Source organism: Cucumis melo, chromosome 6 (assembly GCF_025177605.1).
Source record: "Cucumis melo cultivar AY chromosome 6, USDA_Cmelo_AY_1.0, whole genome shotgun sequence".
In the NCBI taxonomy this organism is placed as follows: Eukaryota; Viridiplantae; Streptophyta; class Magnoliopsida; order Cucurbitales; family Cucurbitaceae; genus Cucumis; species Cucumis melo.
In genome coordinates this window covers 5,308,769-5,330,632 of record NC_066862.1, presented here as the reverse complement: position 1 = coordinate 5,330,632, position 21,864 = coordinate 5,308,769, and the positions used below count along the sequence as shown (strand labels likewise).

Genomic DNA, 21,864 nt, shown 5'->3' with positions numbered 1-21,864 from the left:
GGTATTGTCATCTCTCTTTATTATACTGTTCCCTATAAAAGGATGTATAGATTATTTGGTTTACTAATTTTCATGTAGTCTTCTTTTTTGGTGAACAATCATTAATTTTAACTTTTTGGAACCGTTTTTCTAACCGTTACAAATGACAAAATGTCGAGAAATATTCTGTTTTAAATGTATTACAACAAAACGAACTTGTGATTAAGATCAATGGATTTATTTTAAATCATTTTATTTATATTTATATTTTAATTTTTTTAATCACGTGTGGAGTCGAAACTACTACTAAAGTCGTTTAGATTATATAAAACGATAATTGACATGATCTTTTATTCTAACGATGAAATGTACGATTTCTAATTTAAGAACTATCGTATTAAAAATAAAATAGTATAATTATTTATTGGTTAAAAAAAAATTCTTTTCAGTTCTTTCTCTTACTTATTCAATTAAAAACTAGTAAAATTGTAAAGTTCGTTGGATGCACGATGAGAAATATTACAAAAGGAAAAAGAGTGAGTTAATGTGGTAATTTCACAGCATAAGGCCGATGCCAAATTCATCGACGTTGAAACTTGAGGTTAGTTTTCATTTTATGCCTCTCTATACAATTCTTTCCGTATATATAGAGAAATTCATATCACAAATTGCGATCATAGCAAAAGAAAATGTTACATTTTAATCTTGTAAGTTTTAGGTTTATTATCCATCTATTTGAAATACATTTCTGAATATTTAGGTTTTTTTTTTTTAAGAAAAGAAAAAGTCATTTTGAAACATATTTGAGTATAAAATTTAGTGTCATTGCTTAATTGACACATGTACGCCTCGAGAACTAACAGGCTACACTCAAATCCACATGCCATTGTATAGTGAGTTTTTATAATTTGACGAAAATAATTTTTTTTTTTTAATTTTAAAAAACCCAATTTAATTTAATTTAATTTAATTCATTTCAAAAAACGAATTGATACTTTTATTTCTGCCAATCATTTCCCACGTGAATCTTTCCTTACAGATTTAACCAATTACTGTAAATAAAACAATACGAAATTACTAATGAAAAGCAAAGAATATTCTATAATATATACATTTTCTTTTTATTTATAAAAAAAATTCATATCAAGTTTGCATTTGATTTCACTTTTTTCCCCTTTATTTCTTGTTCTCATCATTATAAATCAGGCCTTTTTAATTAATTCGTCAAAGGTCTGTAGGTTTTACTTTCTTTTTCTTTTTTTTTTTTTAATAAATATTTGTTGGCTTATTTGTCAAAATTTAAAGAATGATAAATATATAAAATTAAAATTAAAATAATGTTGTTTGCTTGTTGGTAACTTATTGGAGGCTGGCACGTGTGAAAAAGGAATCGTTCGCATGCGTTTTTGTTGGATAGACAAATTCCCCATTATGACCTAACCTTACCCAATAATTAAAAAGAAAAAATCTTATTATTATTGCTCAATCTCATAAATGTTGGATAGAGTCAACTTTGCCATCAAACATAATTAACTTAACCCACACAATTCTAATTTCAATTATTATTTTTCATTACATAAAACCTATGTTAATAATTAATTCATAGTATATCAATAAATATGTATCGTTGCAGTTGCAATTCACCTAAAAGTAGTGATGAGAGACCTCAACACCTTGTTTCGCAATAACTTGGTCATAATGTTTTCTCTAGTCAGCTCGCATAATGGTTAAAATGTCAACTGATCAACTTGTGTACTAGTCAAGATGCTTAATGATCATCTCGCTTATAGGTCAAAACAGAAACAGATTAGAAAGTGGTTGAGTCATGAATCTTGCTTTTTTTGTTAATACCTCATTAGAGTCGTTTTTTACTTGTATTGTATACTTGAAGTACAATAAATAATGCCCAAGAAAACCAGCTTTCTAGAAGGTTAGAAAGGACAGCTACTATAATTTATATTCTACAACTTAGTAGGAATGTGTACCTCATTCTTTTACTTACTTGCAGGAGTAGATTAAATCTAATAAATAGATTTTTAACGTATATATCTTTTTTGTTAATACAAATAAAAAAACTCAAACATATGACTTTCAAAGTAGAAAAAACAGAATTCTTAGTTCCATACGTTTAAATGGATGGAAGTATATATATATACTTGACTTGAGAAGAATTTTAGGGTTTTGACAAGAAGATGGGAGGGAGAGATAAGAAAGGTTAAGGTAAAATATTTATAAATACAGTGATAAAGAGAAAGGGGGAAAAGAGAAAGAAAACAGTAAAACGTGTAGGTGTAAACGTATCTTTTTTATTATTTTTTTTCTTTAATTTCTCTGATATTCTTATCTTACCTTCTTACTCTTTCATCTTTATCTCTCTACATTTTTGCAGTGCGTTTGTTCCCCTTTTTTCCCCCACTTTCCTCCCTTCTCAAGTTTTTTTTCCCTTTTTTGTTTGAAAAATAATATTCATAACAATATGATCTCTCTCTCTCTCTCTCTCTCTCTCTCTCTCTCTCTCTCTCTCTCTCTCTCTCTCTCTTACTCCATCCTTATAAATATTGGTTCCACACAAAAATCCTTCATATTCCTCATTGCTATTAAAAATATATGTGAAAAAGAAAACTCTCCATCTCTTTAGCTCCCTATCAAGGTTTTGCGTAAATTTGTATAGAAATGGAAGAGTTCAATGGTGGGTATGGAGACAACTTCTGTTCACCTCCTGATCAACACGTAAGTTTTTTTCTTTTCTTAATCGTTTCCTCAAGAAATGGTTATCTATATAAAATTTCAATTTCAACTTTGTTTAGGGTTTAGGGTTTGTTGAATATGTTCTAATTAATTGAGCCCAAATTTTCCATCCCAACACACAAAAAATTAAAAATTTCGACCCATAACTATTTAGTTTTTTTAAAAACAAACAAAACCAAGTTTGGAAAACGAGAGAAAATAGCTTTTGGTTAGTATTTTGTTTTTCAAATTCAGATCTCTTGCTCGTTTGTTAGAAAATATTAAAATTATAGGGGAAAAAAAAAAAAAAGAAAACAAAACAGAAGTTAAAAGAAATCAAATACATATAATTTTCTAAAACGAACAAATGTCATGTAGGCTTCATCGGGTAATTTATTCCCCAACCTTTGATTGTCCGATTAGTTTGGATGTGTTCCCCGACAACATGTTGGTGCTCCTTGGTCCGGTTTTTTGTGGGTCCCGTGATCCGCAATGGTTTTTGTGGACGTCGGTTGTGCGTATACACATATACGACATCGTTTTGGGTGGTCTAATTGTTGGCATGTCAAAAACCATATCTCATGGAATTCATGTTGTCAACTCCTCTATAACGTGTCGCCTTTATTTCACGACATCCGTTTGCCAACATGGAATTTTAAATCATCAATTTTCTCGTTAATTAAAATATAGTTGGATTCATTATATTATTGTTTATAGGAAATGCCGAAGGGGAAGAAGTACGGAGGGTTGGTGCCGAGGAAGAAGCCCTTGATTTCAAAGGTCATTTATGTCATTTTGTGTAATATAATATTATTATAAGATGTCCTTGTAATTTACATTTTTTTTTTAATTTTAGTATTTCTCTTTAATTACTAATAAATAAAAATAAACAATTGTATTATTATAATATACTTACGAGTTTTATTCTGACAACCTGACCTTTTTTTTATAGTTATTTACAAATAATTTTGCTGAGGAAATAGAGGAGTGAAAAGTGGTGTTTGGATGCAGGATAACGAAAGAGCATTTTTTGATTCAGCGGACTGGGCCCTATGCAAGGTGATGATTCTATAACCCGAATAAGGATGGGATATTTTCATGTGCCCAAACACTTTTTTCTTTTCTTCAAGGAATAACAACTTTGGCCATATAAAACAAACACACACAAAAAAAAAAACAAAAAAGACAAAAAAACAAAATAACAGTACTTAAATATTAATCTATTACTCATAAAATTATATTATAAAATAAATTGAGTTTAGTTTAATTTTATAAGATGTAAATTTTAGTTTATAATATATTCTTAAAATAATAATAATAAATTTTGATTATGAATATGGAAACTAATTAAAGCAAGGGGCTCCTGGAGGTTACCAAAAAACAATGGCAATGGTTGAGACTCTCAGACCCAAATTACAGGTACCTAATCCTTCTTCAAAAATTAAATTCGTCTAGTAACCATTTCGTTTAGTAAATTATGTTCTTTTTTTCTCTCAACGTTTGGTAGATTTAATTCTCGAAAAAATTAAACAAAAATGGTTATAAAAAAAAATGAAATGATATTTTAATCCAATGATATAATATATATTGTTAATGAGAATAAATTTTATAATTTTTAGAGAACCCAACGGCAACAACTTCCCCACGGCGACCAACTTGCACTTCTAGACAAGACAACCTTGTACCGGTAAATAAATTCAATTTATATAAGGGTTAGTTTTAAATATAATAAATATAAATTAAAATATAACAAAATATCACCGTTTATATACAATAAAATGTGATTAACCAAACTATTGGTATCTATTTATATCATGAACATGTGTGATTTAACCTATCTTTAAATTTTATTATATACATTTAAAGTTGGTGGAATTCAACCTTCAACATTTTTTCTTAAACACATATCTAGTTTTTTTCTTTTTTCATATTTTATATGCTCATACTTTGTATGATGTTAATATTATGTGTATTAATATGAGGTTCAACTTGGATAAGGTATGGCATAATATATATAGGGAATTGGGTTGAGTCAGTATATAAATTGAAACTACTAACTATGTAAATGGATATATCTCTTAAATACTTCTGATTTGAATACAATCTTTATTTATTTCCTCCTATTGTTTTTTTAAATAGGATTTTCACTCTTTTTAAAGAAATTCTTAAATTTTAGTTAACTTAAAAAGAGAAAAACATGAATACTTTCTTTTAAATGACTTTTTTTTTTTTGGGAAACATTGTTAAAAATGGATAATAAAGCATAGGAAAAATACTATTTCTAAACTTGAATCTAAAAAGAAATAATGAAAATGTTTTTTTTAGAGGACAATTAAATTTAAATCTATAATTAAATGGATTATAGAAGTGAATTTAGCTAAGTGGTAATTAACGTGCACTTTTCACTTTGAGCTCGAAACATCCTTCCTCCTCGTACCACTGTTTCACTAAAAAAACACTTGACCATTTATTTATTTTTGTGGTTTGTTAAATTATGTATATGTTGTCTCATCTAATTTATTATTTCTATTAATTAGTTTAGAAGTATTATTTCTTTTGTCTTTTTAATTTAATTTTGGTTTGTTGTTGTGCAGGAAGATTGATTCGTTACTATAAGGTCTATCCATTTTTAGACCAAAGATGAAAACTTAAATTCTATCTTTCCACATTTAACTTTTATTGGTTTTAGTTTATGAACTTTTAAAAGGTTTATTTTGATCCCATACTTTATAAAAATGAATATTTCGGTTCTTTTATTTATAAGAGATTGAAATAGTCATTTTTTTAAAGTATAAATGTCTAATGATCAAATCTCGTAGAGAGGTTCTTTTAGTGCATGTCGTCGTTTTCTTATGTGATTAGTTGAGTGTAAATATGTAAATGTAATGTTTATTTAGTAATAAATAGACAAAAATCTTGTGTATATAACATTTATTCTTTTGTTATAAGGTAAAATAGTAATTGTACAAATTCTTTTATATAAGTTGTATCGAATCGTATAGATTGCCTATAAAAAAATGTTTTTTTAAGAATACAAACATTTTTTGTAAAATGAATTTAACATCTAAACAGTTACATATTTGGTTTGACCTATTTATAAATGTTTATATGAAAAATTGTGTTTAGTTTGTCTTATACTAACAATATTTATACTTGGGTAAAATTAGCATAAAGGACTATTAAACACTATGAATTAATTTTATAAAGAAATACACACATTTTGAAATTTTTACTTCAAAAATATATTTTAAAATTAATCGCACGTTATATTGAAATTATTAATTTTTAGTTACTTAAAACTAAACATTAATTTTATTTTTTTTGGTTGATTATTTTTGGATAATTCAATTTTAAAAGCACAAATATTTTGAAGTGTAAATACATAATCATAAAGAAAAATAATTGATTTCCAACAACAAAATATAAATAAGATAAATAATTTTTCCTAAACAATATAATATCAACTAGACAAGAAGATGCAATTCGACCACATTCTTCATTCATCTTCATTTTACGAACTGAACGATCGTGTTCTTCATTGACGTTCTCATAAATTTTTTCACAAATGTTAAGGCAAAATAGATTTGGCTAAGAGAGGAACATTTGCAAATCCTTATATTTAAATGTATACAAACACACATTAAAAAAAATATTCAAAGTATTTAAAAAAAAAGCAAAAAGACCGACAGAGTGAAAATGTAACGACCCAACTTCTTATACTAAGTCTAAACCGTTAAAATTTCAAAAGACAAATAAAGTTTGGATAAAACGAAACGAAACCTCAAAAGTTTATTATTTAAAAACCTAATCAAAAGTAATATGCGATATGTAAACAAATATTAAAATCCTAACTCGGGCCCTATCTAATTTTAAAGAAATGAAATAACAAATAAAGAGTAATAAAAAGACAAACACTCAAGGTCTAAACTCGGACATAAAGCGGAAGCAAGAGATCCCTATGGCTCGCCACGGTCACTTCTGGTCGCTCGCCAGCTTGCCCTTGCCCTTACCTCTGCCCCTGCCTGAAACATGAAATGGAAAGAGTGAGTATAAAATACTCAGTAAAGGACCCACTACTAGTCCCGCTAGGTGCCTGTTAACTTCCTATTAGAGTCCTGAAGATGGTACCCAATAACTGACACGTTCCCGAACACGTGCAACATGTGCTCCCGTAGGAACAAAATCTGGTCTTCGGTGGCCCAAGGGAACACCTAGGACAAACTGGTCTGTAACGTACTCGGAGGAAACACTAAGACAATCAGGTTGCGAGGATCTCGTCGAATCACTCGAATCATATCTATATCCATGCCAGACTGGTGGTCCCGTTGGACTACGCAGTCCTAAATAGGTGGTGATCCCGAAGGACACCCATGCAGGTACGACTCTAATAGGTTAAGCTAACATCCACCCTAACCATATGATACACATAACATAGCATCATCACGTCATCATGTCACATTCTCATATCAAAACATAATATCATATCATACCACAACATCATGTCATATCATTACATCAAATCGCATCATTATATCATATCATATCCTCATCAAATCACATGTCGCTATGCAGTCTAGTCATCAATGTGCATAACCAAGAATGTATGCGATCTCTTAATTCTACTCGTAGAGCTAGTAGTAGAATCTCTTACCTGGAGATTTGCTCAACGAGTCATAATCGCAAGGTCACGCTTTCCCAGCAGCGACGTCCTACTGGTTAGAACAGAAACTTCTCACAACTTGATCACCAATCGATCAAAAACTCCAGACATTCTAATGAAGTAACTTACCTTAGGTCGAAGTTGCGACTTGAGCTTCTAACTGGAGAAGTCCCACGCTCCATTATCAAATGGTCCTAGATGCTCCGTGAGAGAAATAATTTAATGTTAAGCCCAAAATTAAATTATTTGAGATCCAACAAATTTTAAATGCTTAACTGGGTATTCTAAAACCCAATCAACTTACCAAACTAGGTGCAAAGGACCGGAGCAGGCTGACAGCTCAAAGACAGGCGAATCGGCTCGACCAGAAAGCAGAAATCGACTCAGCTCGCGCGTGCAGGATGGCTCGACAAGCGTTGGCACGAAGTGATCGGCTCACGGAGAAAGGGCGCGGGTCGAAAACTGGGTCAAAGGCGAGGCACAGCTGTTCGGGTCGGGTACGGGTGTGCGACTCGGGTTGCGAAGGCGTGGCGCGACTTGGCTTCGCAGGGTTCGACGACCGGCGCTCGACGTGCGATGGCGTGGCTGAGCGAGCGGCTGGCGATGCGACTGATTTCGTGGCGGCAGCTGGCGGGAGAACTCGGGCGGGCGGCTGCAGAGCGAGCGGCTGGCGATGGTGGTGGCGGCGTGCGGCGGCTAGGGTTTCCTTCCCCCCTCTTCTCTCTTTTTTTGTGCACGGGTTCCAAGACTTATTTATATAAAAAATAACCCAATATTAATTTCCCTTTTCCTTTTCCTTATTGTATTTCCAAAACAACCCAACCTCCTCTCTCCCTCATCTAAATCTCACCAAATTTTCCTTTTTATCTTCTTTTTATCTTTTCCCAAATAAAACCCATAATCTCTCCCCTCAACCAACCAAACATCTTTATTTTAACAAACTATATTATATTTTTTTTCACAAGTCAAAACATTATTCTCATAATTCAATTGTTAAGTCCTTAAGTCTAAAATGCCCCCAAACATACCTAGCCAATACAAACATAAGTTTCAACTTAACAAAATTTGATATTTTAAACTTTCCAATAAAATCAAATCTCTATAAGATAAAATCTTCAACATTTAAATAACACCAAAAATCTCAAAATCGTACTTAAGATAATAATATTAAATTCCTAAAATTTTTGGGGCGTTACAGAAAGATAGGTAGTAAAAAGGAATAAAAAAATAGAGGAAACAAAAATAGCTATTTAAGAGGGATTCTTAGTTAAACACCAAGTAAACATTTTTTCTATGTACAATCCCTAAAATGATTTATTTCATAATTTCATTTTTTCTAAAAATTATTTTAAACCAACGTCAAACATCTCAATTTATCTTAAAATGAATTATTTTTAAAATTAAATACTTTAAAAATTAATCCAAATACACCCTCGCTTAATAATCTAAAGTATGATTTTTTGATTTTGTATTTGTATTTTGTTCTATTTTAATATTTATACTTTCAATTATAATATTGGGTCCTTGACTTTTAATAATAATCTTAATTAAGGTAAGTTTGATAACAATTCTCAAACTTAAGTTCTCTATGATAATTAGTTTAACCTAAGTTTGTCATTAATCAGATTTTACTTTTAAACTTTTATCTGGATAGATTTTACTAATATTTTAAATTCTTTTACTATATTCTCTGCAACAAAGAGGCTCTCGAGCGTTAAGCTCAGTCTCGTGAAAGGCCATGAGAGGGTTTCTTTCTTTGGCTTTCAGGGAAACGCCTGTTTTGAGAAATCGACCACTACAAGCTTACACTCCGATCAACAATCATCGGAGGCAATTCCCGTCCGATTCAATACAACGAACTTCAAAACAAAGCTCCTTTAACAACATTGTTGAAGCGCCTTCGAGAGGTAATCCTTCCCCACTAACTACTCCGTTAAAGGCTTCCAGTTCGATTCAGCTTTCCACTCGTCCGTCTCTTGCTGATGATGAACATAAACCAATTGATCATTCATATATTTCCAAGATTCTTTTAAGCAAAGACTGGTTTCTATTGTTAAATCACGAGTTTAAGGCGAAGAGGATCGTTTTGTCTCTTCAATTTGTTGTTAGCATTCTGCAAAATCAAGACAACCCATTAAATGCTATTAGGTTTTATATCTGGGTTTCGAATGCCGACCCTTTACTTGTAAAGGGACAAGTGATTCAAGGGGTTCTTGGTCGCAACCTTTATCGAGAAGGCCCTGACCGTCCGGTGCTATTATCTGTTGATCTTCTTCAGCAAATTAAAGAGTCTGGTCTTAAAGTGACAGAGGAATTACTCTGTATATTATTTGGCAGTTGGGGTAGATTGGGTTTGGCAAAATACTGTGTAGAGGTATTTGGGCAAATTGGGTTGTTGGGTCTTAATCCCACCACCAGACTGTACAATGCTGTAATTGATGCATTGATCAAGTCCAATTCGTTAGACCTGGCTTATTTGAAATTTCAACAAATGTCTTCCCATAACTGTGTCCCTGATAGGTTCACTTATAACATTCTCATCCATGGTGTTTGTAGGCTTGGGGTGGTGGATGAGGCACTTCGTCTGATGAAACAAATGGAGGGCTTGGGATATTTTCCGAATGTTTTCACATATACAATCTTGATTGATGGATTTTTCAATGCTAAAAGGGCTGATGAAGCATTCAAAGTTTTGCAGACAATGAAGGAGAGGAATGTGGTTCCAAATGCAGCTACTATGAGATCCTTGGTTCATGGAGTTTTTCGTTGTATTGCTCCAGATAAGGCTTTTGAACTTTTGTTGGAATTTGTTAAGAGGAAGCAGGGTGTATCTCAATTGGTTTGTGACAATATTCTATATTGCCTTTCAAATAATTCTATGGCCAGTAAGGCTGTCATGTTTTTGAGTAAAACTGGCAAAGAGGGTTATGTTCCGAGCAGTTCAACCTTCAATGTGACCTTGGCGTGTCTATTAAAAAAGCTAGACTTGAAGGAAACATGCACTATATTTGATAATTGTGTGCAGAGTGGTGTCAAGCCAGGGTTCAGTACATATCTTACGCTTATTGAAGCCTTGTATAAGGCAGGGAAAATGGAGATTGGAAACCGATATATGGATCGGTTAATAAATGATGGTCTTATTTCCAACATATATTCATATAACATGGTCATTGATTGCCTCTGCAAAGGCAAATCAATGGACAGAGCATACGAAATCTTCAGGGATCTGCATAATAGAGGCATTTCTCCAAATATTGTTACTTACAATACGCTTATCGGTGGGTTTTGCAGAAATGGAAATATGAACAAAGCTCAGGAACTTCTTGAAATTCTATTAGAATGTCGTTTTAGACCAGATATCTTCACATTTAATTCACTAATTGATGGCCTCTGTCAAGCACATAAGCATGAGGATGCGTTTGGTTGTTTCACTGAAATGGTTGAGTGGGATGTCCCTCCAAATGTTATCACATATAATATATTGATACGTTCCTTCTGTGCGATTGGAGATGTTTCTAGATCTACCCATCTGTTGCGACAAATGCAACTTCATGGTCTACAACCTGATACTTTCTCCTTCAATGCTCTCATCCAAGGGTACATTGGAACAAATAGGGTTCAGAAGGCTGAGAAGCTCTTTTGTTCTATGTTAAGGTTGGGTATACAGCCTGACAATTATACATATGGTGCTCTTATTAAATCATTGTGCAAATCAGGTAGGCATGATGAAGCAAGAGAGATCTTTCTCTCAATGAAGGAGAATGGTTGTACTCCTGACTCTTATACTTGCAGTCTTTTTAGCGGCACTCTTGCCCATAGTTAGACCTTTATGAGGATTAGGGATATTGTGAAGATTGAACAAAATATGATGGCAAAAACATTTTATAAACAACTTGGAAATTGGGATCGGTTGCTTTTTGGTACTGATCTCACGATGTTCCAAATTTTCGAGCACTTCCAAAATGAGTGTTCCTTGTTTCAGAGAGAGGAAGCCAAGTGATTCACATTTCATTTGGTCAACAGTGTTGCCTAACTAATCAATGTGCACGAGCAAGTTTGAATATCCACAGTTATTAAAAAAACATCACGGTGTTCTCCTAAGTTTTGATGCTTAGCTGTTGGGACAGGAGCAGCATCTGATCAAACTTAAGCTGTTATCATTATCTTAGTTTGCAACTTACCATCTGCTGGCATTACAAGAGGCTTTAGAATTTGGCAGGTTATTTATACTCTGTAGCTTGGAGCTTCTTCTACTGTGGGAAAAACAGAAAGTTCCTGTAATGGTATAACTGTCTTTCATGTGACCTACAATTTATCAAAATTTCAGTAAGGGGAAAATACTTTATTGGTTATGTGAAAAGGGGATCAGATGTTATCTTACTATGTTTTCAGAAAGAAGAGTCCAAGTTTGAAGGACTTTTACTCTGATTTCTTTGAAACTATTAGCTTTGGCTTGATTTGAGGACTGGACGCTCCATTGCAGATGATGAATCAGGTCTTTTAATTATCATGTGAGACATTGGGGACATTCTTACTGCTTCTCTATCGCCAATAGAAATGAAAACAAAATTACCAGAAATCTTGATCATTATTTTCTTGTGCTATTCCATTTTACCCTTTTCTGTTTATCATGTCAGAATGATGAATGCCATAAAAACGACTTGACTTGGGTGATTCTATTCTGTTGGTTTCACATCTAAGCTCTTATGATGGAGATAAAATAGTGGTAAAGCTGGCTTATATATGCCTTTACTTTTCTCTCTGCAGATAGGTAGGTTGCAGAGGATTATAGTTTTTTCCTTTAATTGGATTTATTATAATTGGCGTTTGACTGTAGTTAACACTTTTGACAGGCTAGGTGGATGCATGACTGTATGTAAGGTTAACCCTGTAGAAATATTCTCCAAGAACTTGATCTTGTCAAGATGCTGTCCTTGTGATAGAGGTAATGTCAGTTGCATCACATTACTCAAAGTTAGTGTGAACAATTTATATGCATCTTTAAACTGTTTGGGTTTCACTGGAGAACCATTCATAGTCATCTTTGTTGGGAAAACCCTCCCTCTAATACAAGAGGAATAAACAGAGAAATTGAAAGAAAGGAATAAAAACTGGGAGCCTAAGAATTTATGTGAAAAAACTCCAAAACGGAGAAAAAACTGCAGATTAGAAAAGTTTCTACCATGTGAAAAATTATTGCAATCACATAAAAATCTCTCTCCAACCTCAATTATAAGAGTACTCTCAAAGTATTAATCACTCACACATTTGAGCCAATATACCAAAGTGCCTATAATTGAGTGATTTGAAACTAAGAGCATAAACTTTTCTTTTAGAATAATAGTTAGTCACCATTCCAATTCCATTAGGTTATAGTTAACTGGAATCATTTTGTAATATTCGGTGATCAAATAGACAAAGTCTAGACCTTAGGAACCAAAAGTGTATCAAATGGCCCTTAGAGAGGCTATTTCTCCTACTCTAAAACCACATGCATTGTGGTGTTGAATCACAATGAATAGATATGAGGTTAACCCGGTTTAGATTTGAACGAGGGGTTTAATAACTAGGAACCTGTGGAAATCAAATCGCTAGCATCTCCCCTGTTCCCTTGGTTTTTCCATTGAGATAGTAGCGTAATCCATCTCAAAGTGTTTTACTTTATTTATTTATTTTTTAATTTTCTATTTTGTCTCATTCCTTCTGTAAAGTACAGAAAACCCAAGTTCACAAAAAAAGTCAGGTTCCTTTCATGGTTAGTTGCCCTTGGTAGGAATAATATCTTTGACATCAATTAGGGGTCCTCGGCTCATGTACTTCACTTGCAACGGTGTGTTCTTTATAAGAATGGTGTGGGAAGATTTTAATCATTTATTATATAGGGATGCTCTTCTCCTATTAAGGTGTTTGATGTTGCGACACGATAGACCAAACTTCTCCATTCTCCATTGATAAGTGGTCTTTTTGCACTTTTGCGGAGTATTTGGTTGGAAAGAAACCAAAGGCCCTTTTCAGATGTTGAGGATTTTTTGCTTGGATTAATGGCTCAATCTAGTTTCTTTCATCACAACTTGTCTTGCACTTTTTCTACCAATAGCTGGCCTCCTTTTTGTAACTTTTGTATTCATTTAATTTTTGCAGCCCCCCTCCCCGGTTGGCCCAACCGCTCTTTTTATGAGGGCTGCAACTGCAAACCCCTCGTGTATCGTCAAATTTGTGAGGCTCGGAGCGTCATCTACGTAGTAACTTATCAACTTGTAGTTGCCGACGAAGCAAAGTATCAGTGTATTGATGGCTAGCTACTGACATTCCTTTGGTTCTGAGAGAATATTTGTCTATTTACTAAATCTGGACCACTGCATTGATCCCATTTGGTTCTGCCATTCTGCAAGTGGGTTTTATATTTATTGTATTTTCTCAGAAAATTGAATTTTTTTGCCATTCTTTAGGTTGGAGAGTCCATAAGAAACTTCACGAGTTACTCCTTTTAAAGTGCATTTTGCAGGGTATAGTTATTTGTCGAGATGAAGATGGATTAGTTGGGGCTCGAGCGAGCGGTTGCTTTGTCTCGAATCATAATGTCTCCACAAGACTGAAGTTCTGGGATGAGTTGATCAGATTGCTTGTCAGCCAAGTTTGCTTCAACATCGTGAGCTTTACTCAGTCATTAAGAAACGAAAATAAGGCTGCAATACAATGTAGAATATTCTATTGAGTACGAATCCGAGATCTCAAAGCTTATAAATTTAGAAACTTTACAAGATCAGAGATACGAGCCTAATCTAGTAAGGAGGTGTTTAAACTGACTTTTAAGTAAGCGCTTATAGGTACAAAAAAGTGTCGATCAACATTTAAAAAGTAAATTCAAATAGAGACCAAGAAGATTTGAGTAGAAATTCACATGTTATTCGAATTCTCCTACTCCTATGAATGACTAATTTGTGTTGTTTTACCTATAACATTGTTCCATTCTTTCTTCAGAGAATTTCTTCCCAACTAGTGATTGAAAAAGTTTCATGCCTTTGCAATTTTATTGTTCACTTTATTGTATATTATTGCAATTTTTTGCAATTTGCAAGGACTGCTTTTACAATATTATAGTTTTAAATATTTTTATTAGATAATTAGTAAATTAGTAATACAAAGCAATTAAAATTAGAGTAATTATATGACATGGAAAACTGTCAAAAAAATATTTTCAAATATCATTGATGTCTATAGGCATCGGTCAATAAACAAATGATTATTATCGTAGATGTTTTTATAAGGGCTTATTGTTGTTTATCATTGAAAGATAATTGTATATATTTTTATTTTCCTCAACCAAATTTCAAAAAAAATAAAAAAAAAAGGAAAAAAAGAAAAAGAGAAAAAGGAAATACCCATGTTCACTTACATCACTAAAGTTGGCATTAGAGTATCTTTGACTTATTCAAATTTATGTCCCAAAATTTCTCTATGCAATAGAGAAAATGCTGCTAAAGGTTTTAAGTTTCAACTATATTGATTGAGAGATATTTTCTCAAAAAGGAAAAGAAAATTGATTGAGAGAGATTATTATTGTTAAAAATAAAAAAAGAATTGTCGAAATCACAAAGTACAGAAAATATTTATTGGTTGTTAAAATCCATGAAAAATATCTTTATATTATTTGACTCCTAAAAGTTAAAGTTTAAATTTGAATAAATTTTATAGGGAGAGAAGACAAGAGGGAGGAAAAACAAGAGAGGGAGAAAATAATTCGAATTATAAAATAAAAAAGTTGATCGATGTCAATTAAAATTATTTATTTTCAAATACAGTAAAATAAATTAAAATAAATATCATGATATATTTGTAAGTATATTTTTTTTTTTGCAATTTTGTCATTTAACTACCATTCTACCTTTAGATAAATAACGACCCAATCTTACTATGATTATTTAGAACACTAAATTCTAAATAATTGTGACTAAAGTGTTGTTTTTGAAACATCAAATACTAAATAAGAACATATCGACCATATCATAGTTCATCATAAAATTTATTTTAAAAAAAGATTTAAGATGGAAGGTAGTGTTAACCGAAGGTCATTTGAAAAATAAAAAAGTAATTCATACCAATAAACTTTAGGGGTTGTATCAATTTAAAACTTAAACTAATAATTTAAACATTTAAAATTTGTAAGTGTATCAATTTACACATACCATACTATTTTGTTTATAAAGATCTTGAATAAAATTTATAATTGTATCAATTGAATCTCTAAAATTAAACTTTACAAATGAATTAATTTAGACTTTCAGTCATTTTTTTAATAATCATCTATGCATTTATTCTGATAGTTCGTTCTATAAAATTGATATTTGAAAAACACATATTCTAGAATAAATGTATGAAGTGATTTCCAAAGACAATGGTAATAAAAAGTCTGAATTGATCGATTTTAATTTAAGAATTTAGTAGAATCAAATTATGAAATTTCACATGGTATTGGTAGAATAAATTTAAAAGTTCATGATTTAAATTTGGTATAATTATTAATTTATTTTATCGTTTAGACGTAATATTTTAAGATTTTAATAGTTGTCAAGAATATAATTTATATTTGTAAGGAAAAAGAATGGTTTGAACATTTTTGTGGTTTAAATTAGTACACACCACACCAACAACCAAGAAGGTGACATTGAAAAGGCCAAATCATAAAATCATCTGAAAACAAGGCTTAACCAAATTTAAAATTTAGTACATAAATGAATAACATTTTTCATTATCATTTCAATCATTTTTTAAATTCAGCTAACATATTAAAATTTTAATAATTGAGTTGTTAAAAAAACAAACAAACAACAACAACTACGACATCATGTATTTAAGATATAAAAATGAGATGAAAATAGATCACGTCTCAACTTTAACTTTAAGTGTACGTTCGATTTAAGAGAAATTATTATAAATGATAAAATTACTAAAAAGTTCCAATGTCTATTATTTAGTTCATTTTATTATATTTAAAAATATTGCTAGAGTTTTGAAAATAATATTACTTATATTATGTTATATTAGAGTTGTTTTGCAATTACATAACATTAATAAAATATTAAGGGGATTATCCATATTAGATTGTTTTATATGTTAAGTAAGAGGATTAAGTAAAAAAGTATGGTTGTTATTGTTTGTGAAAATATTTACAAAAAAAAATGGACACATGCTACAAACTATTTTCAAAAAGAGGGTGGAAATGAGTAAACCCTAAGGCTACATATCAAATTTATTCTAATGAATACAAATGTTCACCCATTACTGCAATTTAATTTACATAATTAGTAAATTTGGTTTGATTTATATAGTTTTAGGGTTTTTTGTTTTAAATTTCTAGATATATAGTAAAATGGACAAAAATATTTATAATTATAATGAAATTTCATTGTCGCTCGATGATATGCAGGGATAGATAATATTAATAGACTACTATCATCTATCACTAATAGACACAGATGTATTTGTAAATATTTTCAAAAGTGTTTTCATTATATTTAAAATAACTACCATATAATATAGTTTTAAGTAACAATTCCTTGAAAGAGTTTCATTTAAAAAACATAGATGTACTGGGTTACCCTTTCGTTTTTTTTGTTTTTGAAAATTAAATCTATTTCACGATCTCATTTTCTTATAATTGGTTGCATCTTAAAATTCTTAACCAAATTCTAGAAACAGAAATTAAATTTTCAAAAAAAAAGTTTATATATATATTTTAATTTCAAATCATGACTTTGTTTTTTAGACCATTGATAAAACATAGAAAACAAAAAAGCATATAACAAAACAACAAATATGGAGGTGAACAAAGTAGTATTTATAGACTTAATTTTTCTAAAACTAAAAGTTAAAAACCCATATAATTATCAAACAAGATTAGAGGAGGAGATGTCAATTATTAGGAAAAGAATCTATTTTAAAATATAGTGGATAAATTATATAATTATAAGTCATATAGAAATTTAATTCTAACTGCTAGGACAGTTTTGAATGAAGTAATAAATTAATGAGTGTTATCAATTATACATTACAAAAAGGAAAAGAAAACTTCATCCAATAATTAATTTATACCAAACTCGTTGGATTAAATTAATAGTTTCATAGTAATGAATAACAACATACTAACCAATTCAAACTACTTGTACCATTTTCACCATTTTTTTAAAAAATATTTCGGGTAGTAACTCGTTCATGGTTTAATTAAAAACTATCACGTGACAATAAATTTTGATTTTTTTTAGAAAAAGTTTAAATTATTATTTTCTTCTTATATGGTAAATGAATGAGGTAAGGCTATTAGAAAAATGGAAAATTTTTCTAAATATAACGACTACTCAAATATCTACGGTTCGTGTAACAAAACCTATAAATTTAGTCATTTTTTAAATATTTTATATTTATCATTCCATTATTTTCTATTCTCTGTGAATTTTAATCGTCTTCCTCTGTACTCAATGCATTTCTTCCATTTTCTTTTATTAGATTTGGTTGCCCAAATCTATTTCTTTTTATTACTGTTTCTCTTTTTTATTGCATCGTCTTTCTTTTTTTCTTTTTTAAATATATGGTGTATAAAAAATTTTAAAAAAATTGGTTAGCATTTAAATTAGAGTAACCTATAAAAAATATTGAAAAAAATGGTCTTTCTTCTTTTCTTTTCTTTTTTAAGGAGATGGTGTATGTTGAAAAAATTGATTAGGGATTTAAATTAGAGTAACCAAAATAACAAGATCGTGTATAAAGAATATTGAAAAAAAATCCTTTATACCAAAATTTGAATTTTTTTTTTTAGATTTGGAACCCCAAATCTAAACATCGTGCAACCAAATCTAAACTATCGTAGACAAATCTAAACGATCATATACCAAATTTTGATTTTTTTTAGATTTGGAATCCCAAATCTAAACATCGTGCAGCCAAATCAAAACGATCGTGTAGCCAAATATAAATGATGCTGTAGCTAAATTTAAATAATCGTATATCAAATTTTGAATTTTTTTTAGATTTGGAATGCTAAATCTAAACGATCCTGTATCCAGATCTAAACGATCGTATACCAATTAATTAAACGATCGTGTACCAAAATCGCATTACCAAATGTATTATGCTCATTTATGAACGGATATTTTTGGTATTTTACACAATGGGCCTATGAACTTTTTTCATTTTCAAAATTGTTTTATACAATGTAAATACTTTGTCGCTTTTTTATATTTTTGAAAAGATCTCTAAAAAAATTGTAGTTTAGAACGTTTATAATTCTCATTTCAAATAAAAGTAGCAAATAAGGGAAGAGTGAGGTTTAATTTCAAATAGGTAAGGAAAAAGAAAAAGAAAAAGAAAAATTAACTTTATGTTGTGTTTTTCACATAATATTTCAATAACGTCACTATGGTGAGGTCCGCCTAATAATAATAAAGTTGGAAAAGGTTAGCTTTGAGAGACCAAAACGTTTCTAAATTAGCAATAACAATTTTACCCACCGCACACTCTCTCCAACTTGCATAGAAACAAAGTCTATGTCACAAACTATAATTTGACACTAGGACAAACCAAGATGTAAACAACAGTACGACACACATGATGCAATAACCAAACTTTATATTGTTCTTTCTTTTTCCATAATTATGTGCACACACATTGGGACCAACCAACCAATCTAACTAATACTTTGTCACTTTATCTTTCAATTCTCAAAAGTTTCTATCCTCCATATTACCACAATCTCTCTCCCTCTCTTCAAAGTTCCATATGAACAACCACTACACAGTTACGAGAACTTAAGATCAGAATGCATAGATATGTAGTTAGAGCTTCATTGATCAATAGTCCACGATTTACTTTACTTTATATATAAGCAATATATACTCTACTTTACTTTACTGTGGATTGATCAACTCAACTTTTTTCTTTGAATTCAACACAATTGCAGTATGATTGAAGGTTGAAAGTTAGTACATATACTAGGAATTACTCAATGTCCTGAGAGACAACGACAACACACAAATATTCAGGTGAAATCTATGTCCCAATGAGGAAAGAAAAAGACAAAACTTTGTATTGAAGAACAGTAGTTAAGTACTAAAAATGTAGTAATTTACAGGAAAATTTGAATAAATATTGTAGTTTTGAAAATATTTAGAAGAATGTGGTAGTTCTATTCTCTTTCCAATGTCTTGGGTTGCTAATTCTTTTTTTAATTTAAACTTATTGTTTAAATTTCTTGTCTCCCTTTGTATTCATTTTAATAGTTTTGTCAAACAGATTTAAATTTTAATATTGAAGAGCAATAATAAAATTTATATGAATATTTCTAAGTAATTAAATAATTAGATGAACCGTTTTTAATAATGACGCGTAATTAAAAAATTAAATATAAATTAAAATAATTTATAATAACCAAATTACATTTATTTGATTGATAGAAGAAAATCAATGTGTTCCACAACTCGGATGTCGTCGATTTCTAGTTGGTTGTCGACGTCGACTCTGAACTCTATGTTGTTCTCGGTCCTCTTAGTTCTCTGGTTCTTGTTGGTACTCTTGTCGATCTGATACATCTGCAGGTGCTTCATGATACAGATATTCGTTATGTTCCCCATAGCCACGTCCATGTCCATGCATGTAAGAATTAGATGGACCGACATCCATGTATGAAGACGATGGACTGACCCCTGCATCATAATATCTTGTACCAACCTCAGAATCACAATATTCTGCTCTAAATGTTGGCATCATCATCATCGGACTACCATAACCAGTTTGGCTCTGTGTTTGTGTCGTAGGAGACACTTCTTCCACATTATGGTAAACTTCATCGAGTTCAGCTTCTTCCACTCGAACACGTCCCCTATGAACTCGTGGAGGTACAATAGGTAGATTGTACATTATGTATCTCCTCCATGTACCTCTCATTATTATGACATATATCAAGGACTTGTTGTGGATCATCTGCTACATCACGAAGTCTTGCGTTGTTCGATCTCTGTAAATTGTAAAAAAAACTAAAAATATTTAATTGAATAAATAATTTAAGTAATTATACAATATTTTAAAAAAAAATTAGAACTATTTAATTGAATAAATATGGTTAATTCATCGGAAGAAAGAAAAGAAAATATGTAGGAAAGAAGAAGATAGGAAAGAGATGAGAAAATATATGGGGAAGAAGAAAATTGGAATGAGATTTAAAGAAAGAAAAAAGATCACCGGTAGTATTTTTGATGGAATGGCTGTGAAAGACCATTTATGCAAGCAGAAGAAGGCAGAGGCGTGAGACTCTAGTTCTTTTTTTTTTTCAACATAGGTCTGGTCTTTGTTTTGTTTTATTTATTTTTTTATTTTTAAATATGGGAACAAAATCATTTATACCAAATTTTGAAAAGAAAAAATAGATTTGTAACCTCAAATAGTCTTTCTTCTTTTCTTTAAAATTGGTTAGACATAGAATAACCAAAATTAAAAGATTATAAAGAATGTTGAAAAAAAATCGTTTATACCAAATTTTTGAAAAAAAAAAATCGTTTACGATCGTGTAGGCAAATTTAAACGATCGTCTAGCAAAATCTAAACGATCTTATACCAAATTTAAAAAAATATATTTTAGATTTGGAACCCAAATCTAAACTCGTGTAGTCAAATGTGAACGATCGTCTAGCAAAATCTGAACGATCGTATACCAAATCTAAACGATCATGTAAACAAATCTAAACGATCGTGTACCAAGTAATTAAACGATTGCGTACCAAATCGCGTTACCAAATTATGTGCATTGTTGATGGGGCATTTTTTATATTTTACACGATGTCCTTTCCGACCAGACCTGTTTTTTTTTTTTAAATATAGATCGGGTGTTGAACACCAGACCTATTAAAAACTACAATATTATAATAAATATTTTCAAAACAACTATATATATATATATATATATCTAAATATCTTTCTTATTTAGTATATTTAAATAAAAGGTATATATCATATTGTTTAATTAAATTACCAAAACCGAACTAAAACTTTGCAGTCTTTGTTTCTGAAATAAATGATGACATTCACAGATTCCAAACTTGGGTTAGAAACCCCCAACAATGATCATTCCATTCAGTACTCTGATTTTGTACCATCCCTACCTTTGTCTTTTGATTTTTAACCCTTTCAAATTCTAGTCTTTTCACTTTCTTACTTTGCCATTTTCCCGAGAACACAGTCGGCTAAATTCGAAAGTGACTTTGACGTGGTTTTAAACTACTTTTGTTGCTAATTTTAATATCATCTCGAAACCTACTTTTAATCCTATTAAAAATTCATTTTTAATCATATAAAAATTACATTTTAAAATATAAAACGACTCTTAAATTAAATTTTCAATATCCAAAGATATAATTCAAGGTGATCTTAGAATAATGATTGTACGACTCGATAATTTAGAGATAAAAATATATGACAAATATGACAAGTAATTAAATATATCATACAACTAT

General features: G+C 30.6%; 2 protein-coding genes across 12 annotated transcripts; both read left to right on the top strand.

Moving 5' to 3' along the window:
• The first annotated feature begins 2,348 nt into the window (after positions 1–2,348).
• Positions 2,349–5,689, top strand: LOC103483882 (uncharacterized). Of its 5 annotated transcripts, none has more exons than XM_051086185.1 (6): positions 2,349–2,709; positions 3,424–3,486; positions 3,718–3,765; positions 4,076–4,125; positions 4,326–4,393; positions 5,305–5,689. In XM_051086185.1, exons 1-5 carry the CDS (start codon positions 2,653–2,655, stop codon positions 4,372–4,374), a joined length of 267 nt encoding a protein of 88 aa, XP_050942142.1. In that variant the 5' UTR covers positions 2,349–2,652; the 3' UTR covers positions 4,375–4,393; positions 5,305–5,689. The 5 variants fall into 5 exon arrangements, with proteins under 5 accessions (XP_050942142.1, XP_050942141.1, XP_050942140.1 ...); XM_051086184.1 differs by having other exon boundaries at positions 2,356–2,709; positions 5,301–5,689; XM_051086183.1 differs by having other exon boundaries at positions 2,359–2,709; positions 4,060–4,125.
• Positions 5,690–9,061: 3,372 nt separating this feature from the next.
• Positions 9,062–14,325, top strand: LOC103483881 (putative pentatricopeptide repeat-containing protein At3g16890, mitochondrial). Of its 7 annotated transcripts, none has more exons than XM_051086182.1 (5): positions 9,062–11,877; positions 12,004–12,092; positions 12,220–12,311; positions 13,508–13,757; positions 13,860–14,325. In XM_051086182.1, exon 1 carries the CDS (start codon positions 9,105–9,107, stop codon positions 11,187–11,189), a length of 2,085 nt encoding a protein of 694 aa, XP_050942139.1. In that variant the 5' UTR covers positions 9,062–9,104; the 3' UTR covers positions 11,190–11,877; positions 12,004–12,092; positions 12,220–12,311; positions 13,508–13,757; positions 13,860–14,325. The 7 variants fall into 7 exon arrangements, with proteins under 7 accessions (XP_050942139.1, XP_050942137.1, XP_016898969.1 ...); XM_051086180.1 differs by having other exon boundaries at positions 12,004–12,137; positions 13,872–14,325; XM_017043480.2 differs by having other exon boundaries at positions 12,004–12,137.
• Positions 14,326–21,864: the final 7,539 nt, after the last annotated feature.